Source organism: Marmota flaviventris, chromosome 6 (assembly GCF_047511675.1).
Source record: "Marmota flaviventris isolate mMarFla1 chromosome 6, mMarFla1.hap1, whole genome shotgun sequence".
NCBI classification, from domain to species: domain Eukaryota; kingdom Metazoa; phylum Chordata; class Mammalia; order Rodentia; family Sciuridae; genus Marmota; species Marmota flaviventris.
The window spans coordinates 125491526-125498159 of NC_092503.1; the positions used below are offsets into that span (position 1 = coordinate 125491526).

Below are 6634 nucleotides of genomic sequence, written 5' to 3' on the forward strand. Positions count from 1 at the left end.
GCAGAAGTCTGGCTGGTCAGCAGGAGAGATTGGCATTAGATGGTTTAATAAAAGACTGATAAGGAATGGGGAGGGAGTGCTCACCACAAGTTTTTGGATTCTCCCAGATATATCTAAGATGAATTTCATATGTGTGTGTATGCACATGCGCACGCACACACACACACACACACACTCAGTGAGATTTCATGTGGTTTAGAATAAAGTCCAAAAAAACTAATACAGCAATTTCTTCAGTTGTTGCATAGAACTAAGATATGAAAGAAAAAATGTGCAGGAGTATAAGAGAATCATTACTAATGTCTCATCAGTCCTCACATACCAATGTACATTTTGGTTAAGGGGAGAATGAATGCTTGGATAGTTCCATTTCATAAAGATCAAAAGCCTGGGTCATGAACCCAAACTTGGTTTTTCCCTTCTCTGAAATGAAGACTGCTTTATTCCATGAATCTCTTTCTGAAGTTGTGTATTAGAGTATTTTTCCTTCCATGTTTAAAAACCACCTCGGGGCATTCAGTCTTTTTGTTTACAAGTGTCTTTGCTTGTAGTAAGTGATAAATAACTATTTGATAGCTTCAACAAATTCAATAAAATGAAGATATAAATAGAATTTGTTAGAATCAGAAAATATCTCATGTAATCAAATTAGACACTTAATCTGTGAGTGGTATTTAAGTATTTACTTTACAAAGTATTTTTGCTCTTGATTTCAACATGTCCATTAGATACAATGTTAATTGGAAGAGCAATAGCACTGTCCATTTTGGCTCTTGGCTTCTCATTGTAATGACCATATTGTTTGCTAGAACAAAAACAGGGATCATGGGTCCACAACAAGCCCATGTTTTAATTTCCAAAATTTCCTCTAAAAAGGTCCATTTCATCTACTAAAATAAGCCAGTGTGCTCAAATATAACTCATCCACTATTTAAAAACTCCTAAAAGCTCATTATTGTGTTTCTTTTGGTGAAAAACAAAGCAAAAGTTTTCACCTGTGACAATGGAATAGCATTTATCCCTGGGGCAAACACAATGACTTTTTCTTGATAGGACCTGTTTTGTATTCTAACTACTAGTTTACTAGGGTAAACTGTAAGCTCTATTTACTTAAGAAACATGTGTTATCACCTTTGATTTCCCAACATCTAGGACACAGCTGATAAATAACAGGTCCTTAAATGATTGAAATAAACAATGATGAACAGATTAATAATTATTTTAGTGTCTTTCTATTACATTTCCCATATTCTTTTATTTTCCAGCTGCTACCAGATTTGCATTTTCCAAATGATTTTGACAAACATAACCACAAGGAATGGATTCCTACTCTTGGGGTTTTCTGATGATCGCAAACTGCAGATCTTGTATGCTTTGCTCTTCTTGGTGTTATACCTAGTGGCTTTGACAGGAAACTTCATCATTATCACCATCACAACACTGGACCAGCACCTCCAATCTCCAATGTATTACTTCTTGAAGCAACTTTCCCTTCTGGACCTCTCCTTCATTTCTGTCACAGTCCCCCAGGCCATTGACAATTCACTGATGGATGATAACTATGTTTCATATGGCCAGTGCATACTGCAGGTTTTCTTCTTCACATCTTTGGCCTGGACTGAGGTAGCTATTCTTACAGTCATGTCTTATGACCGTTATACAGCCATTTGCTTCCCACTGCACTATGAGGTCATCATGGATCCCAGAAATTGTCAGTGGGCTATGATAGCTGTGTGGGTGAGTGGAGGCATCTCAGGAATCTTATACACAGCAGCCACATTTTCTATTACATTCTGTAGGGTGAAAATAATCCATCAATTTTTCTGTGATGTCCCCCAATTACTGAAGCTCTCCTGTTCCAATGATTACCTAGGAGTGATTGGAGTAGCTACTTTCATGTCTGTGGTAGCTTTAGCCTGCTTTGTCTCCATTGCATTCTCCTATGTTCACATATTCTCCACAGTTCTAAGAATACCCTCTGCTGAAGGCCGCTCTAAGGTATTCTCCACCTGCCTGCCTCACCTCTTTGTTGTCTCATTTTTTCTCTCTACAGGCATCTGTGCATATCTAAAACCAACTTCAGATTCTCCATCTGCGTTTGACTTTATGGTATCTATCTTTTACACAGTGATACCCCCAACACTCAACCCTATTATCTATAGTCTGAGGAATGAGGCCATGAAGGGTGCGCTAAGAAACTTACTTTTGAACAAAGAATTCTCTGGGAAAAATACACTTTTGTCCTGTTGTTAGTGGTTCTTCAATATTATATGCAAGGAATTTTTTTGGTAATTGGATCCATCAATTTGTAAAGTTAATGAAGAAATAGCATTACTTTCTATAGATAAACTATGTAAAATAATCATCATCATTGAAGAAACTTTTTTCCTAATTTATTGAACATTGTATTCATTGAAATATTTTTTTTGTTTTTTTTTAATTAAGAAAAATTGTAAACACATATGACCTTGTAATATAGGTCCACTACTTCTTTTTTCATCCCAGTACATATACACACAAACACATACTTACACAGACACACTAACAATCATAGCATGTTTTAAACACTTTTGTATAAATGATATTACAACAATAAAAGTAAAAAGTGTTAATATTTACCCACAGTTTCACCCACCAAACAAGTCAACTATTTTCATTTTAATCTATTTAAGTTTAAATATTCATCTTAATTTTTATCTTAATATATACCAATTTTGCATATTGGTTTAAATTTACAGGCCATTACTATGTTTAGCCACATAGTTTTACTATGTTAATTTTCTTTAATGCAACATAATCAATTAAACTCATCTGAAAATACAAATAATCATTTATCTTTTTCACATTTAATAGTTATTTTCAATTTTTCATTCTTATAAGTAATGCTGAAAGTTGAAGTTTTCATAATTTGAAAGTATTGGTTGTGGAGTCAAAGTATACAAATTGTTCAGTGTTCTTGAGACCATACTTCTTTCCAAAAATATTAGATATGTTATGTTACAATTAGCAATATATGGCCAAGTCATTTCTACTCTATGTCTTACATGATTTTGTTAATTCATGCAGAAAATATTCAGAGAGAACTATTAGCTGTTTGAAGTCATATCAGGTGCCTGCAACACAAAAATACAGATACAGCATTTTAATTGTGGGGTCTTTTTAAAATAATAACAATATTTTACCTTTTGTAATTATTTTCAAATGTGTGATATCTCAAGAAATTAAATATATTCACAATACTTATTTTCCATATTATTCATTTTGCTTTACACATTTCCTATTTTATGAAAAGTTTTATAAGTATTACAATTCTGTTTTATGATGGCAAAATCATTTTCTCAGGTCCTTCTTCTTTCAAATTCTCAGGCCATTTTATAAATGCAAACCTTATATTAAGTAAGCTGAATATGAGCTTTTAATGTTGTGGAAACAAAGCTTAACCAGTCCAGGTAATCAAGACATAATCATAAATGATGCATAATTAGATATTTTACCTCCTCTGTTCTCAGGCCATTCAAACTGACAACAATAACATGTGAATTATATTTGTTTCTTTTTGAGTTTCACCCCAGTGAAATATTTTAACATAATTTTCTGAAATTTTCTTTCTCTGACCTATTATTTTAATAAGCCCACTGAATTATAAAATACATATATGTTTCAATTTCCATTCTATTTTTTCAATTCTCTTTAATATATATATATATATATATATATATATATATATATATATATATATAGTAAATTAAATCAATTCTCTTTATTATATATATATATATATATATTACTATATATATATAGTAAATTAAATAATATTGTATTGATTTTACTGCATGATTTGAGTAGAAGAGCTACTCTTTACATTTTTGTTGTCTTCTATTACTTTCATAGATACATTTTTAATGTCTTCATTCATTTCAGTAATTATTGTCTGTCTTGAGACCAATAGTCATTCAAAATATACAAATTAACTTGGAAAATATTGTGCTCTTTGAAACTTGTTTTTTGTTTCCAATAAATACCAAAAGTTTTGTTGTTTTCTCTAAATAAAATTTCTGCTAATTCTCTTTATGAAAATAAAACATTACCTAATTTGTGTGATTTCCAAAACCTGACTGACTCACTTTCTATTCAAGATAAGCATACAATGCAACTACCAAGGGTCTTTGAACTATGAGGATTTCTGCATTGCTACTGCTACCTCCCATGTGAGAATACAAAAGCCCACTTCCTCAGGCTCCCTTACACCTAGAATGCAAGCATTGATCCTGGTTGTAGCACTAGATGCTCCAACTTGAAAGTTCACCTTACACAAGAGCAGTCTGAGCAAGCTTGCATTTTGTGGCATCCTTTTCTACCCAAGTCAGTGGCCAAGTTATTCAGCTTTGGGGAGCAATCAAAATAGGGCCTGGAATCCAGTCTCAGCATCAGCAGGAGAAAATCCAGAGCTCAGCACATGGATCTGGGCTCACAAACTTAATCATCTACCCTTCCAAGAGGATCGGGATTTACCCAAATTTCTGTAATAAGCTCATTTTTTAAATTAAAAATAGGGAAAGGAAATAAAGACTTATAATTATAATTTTTTTTTTTAATTTGATGGAGATAGAAAGAAGAGTCCAAAAAAGGTAGGATTGAATTGTATAGCCTTATAATTTGAGGATTTGGGGTTGCCATTTATGGCCAAGCAGGAGGTGAGAACGAACAACTTGAGTCCCAAATAAAATGTCTTAAACTCACTTTCTACATGTTACATTTCAATTAGCTCAGTCTTACCTTTCTTATATTATAGTTAAGGAAAGGAAAAAGCAATTTTCCCCACATTTTCTTCTCTGTTTTCAGTTTCTTAGGTAAGAAGATACATTTTACTATCAGGTTTACTTGGGTTCTGCCACAGAGCTCCATTGTTGTTTGGCAACATCACATGAACAGTTTTGTTGTATTATTATATTAAAAGACTGTGGTGAGCCGCTTCTGCCGTTTCTGCAGACTATGGTCGCCATTACGAGATGGCGCTGGCTCCGCTGTGGTATGTGACAAACAACTCCTTATCTGAGGGAGTTGGCACATGATTTTTCACCACCCTGTGAGAAAGTTCCACGCGGCAGCTTTGCATTGGGGCTTGGGATGCTTTATTAAGGCTGGGAGGGCATCCGGGAGGAGGAGAAGAAGAAAGAATAATAAATATCAAGGGCCCGAATAAACTACTGAGAGAAGATTTCGGAGTTGCGTCTTCCTTGCGGGCAAGGGGTCGCGACAAAAGACCATTCCCCTAATTGGTTAAGATGAAAAAATAACATAATTGGGTTTTGAGAGAACTGAGAACTCCACATTCCATCATCCATTTGTTAATTTATTCATTTAACAAATATTTGTTTTGTTAGGCAGCTGTAGCTATAGCATTAAATAAAATATTTTATTCTCATAAAAAAGAAATGTTACCTCTATTGGACACAATTAATTCAACTTATGAAACAGAGTCAATTTAACTGCATTTCATATATGGATGTCTCTTGTTTCCTTCTTTTGCCTAATATCTCTGGTTAGGATTTCCAGAACTATATTGAATAGAGGTTGGTGAATGATTTTTTTTTTTATACTGGAGATTGAACTCAGGGGTGCTTTACCACTCAGATACATTTCCAGTTCTCTCTCTCTCTCTCTCTTTTTTTTTTTAATTTTGAGGCCTCTCTAAGTCACTGAGGCTGGCCTGGAACTTTTGATCCTCCAGCCTCAGTCTCCCAAGTCTCTGGGATTACCAGCATTCACTACCACGAAATGGTCATTTTTCCTATTACCTGGACTGTGATTTACCTGGACTGTGAGTTAATCTATTGAGACACTGCTTTACCTGGACTGAGACAACAAACTGTAATCTACAACAAATTGTAACTCGGTATCTTTGCTAATGGTGTCATTGCTGGTATAATTTTTCCAAGGGCTTCTTGCATGGAGCCATCAATTGGCTTGGTATTGTGGCATTTTGTATCCTCCCTTTCTGTTTGTAGCAGGTTATTTATGGTGTTTGTGTAAAAACCACTATGGTCATTATTTAAATTAAACAAAAGCGGAAAATATTAGAGTCTGTAAACAAGTCAGGATGGCACCTGGCATTTTGCCAGAGAAATGTTAGAGTCTGTAAACAAGTCTGGATGGTGCCTGTCAAAATGCCAGAGGGAGTGGTTTGAGAAGTAATAAAAGCGAGCCATTAAGTGTGGAGATTCCTTATTGGTTGACTGATGTATCTAGTTTATGCTAATTAGATAAGCTGTGTGGAATGTATAAATACTGCTCCTGTCCTGCAATAAACAGCTCCCACTCCTGCTGTATCAACGTACACAAGTTGTTCGTCACCCCCCTGTTGTTTTGCTGCAGCCGGACTGCGGCAAGTTAGAAAAAATTAATATTTTAAAATATTTTACAGAACTCAGCAGTAAAGCCATCAGGTTCTGGGCTTTTCTTTGGTGGGAGACTTTTTATCACTGATTTTATCCCCTAACTGCTTATTGCTATATTTACCTTGCCTGTTTCTTCATAATTTAATGTTATAAGTTGAAAGGGTCAAGGAATTTATTCATTTTTTCTAGGTTATTCAATTTAGGGACATATAATTGTTCATAATAAAACTATGGAC

General features: G+C 34.3%; 1 protein-coding gene across 1 annotated transcript; it reads left to right on the forward strand.

The window, feature by feature from the left end:
- Positions 1 to 1290: 1290 nt before the first annotated feature.
- LOC139706255 (olfactory receptor 14J1-like) lies at positions 1291 to 2253 on the forward strand. The gene has a single exon (XM_071613959.1). It carries the CDS (start codon positions 1291 to 1293, stop codon positions 2251 to 2253), a length of 963 nt encoding a protein of 320 aa, XP_071470060.1.
- Positions 2254 to 6634: the final 4381 nt, after the last annotated feature.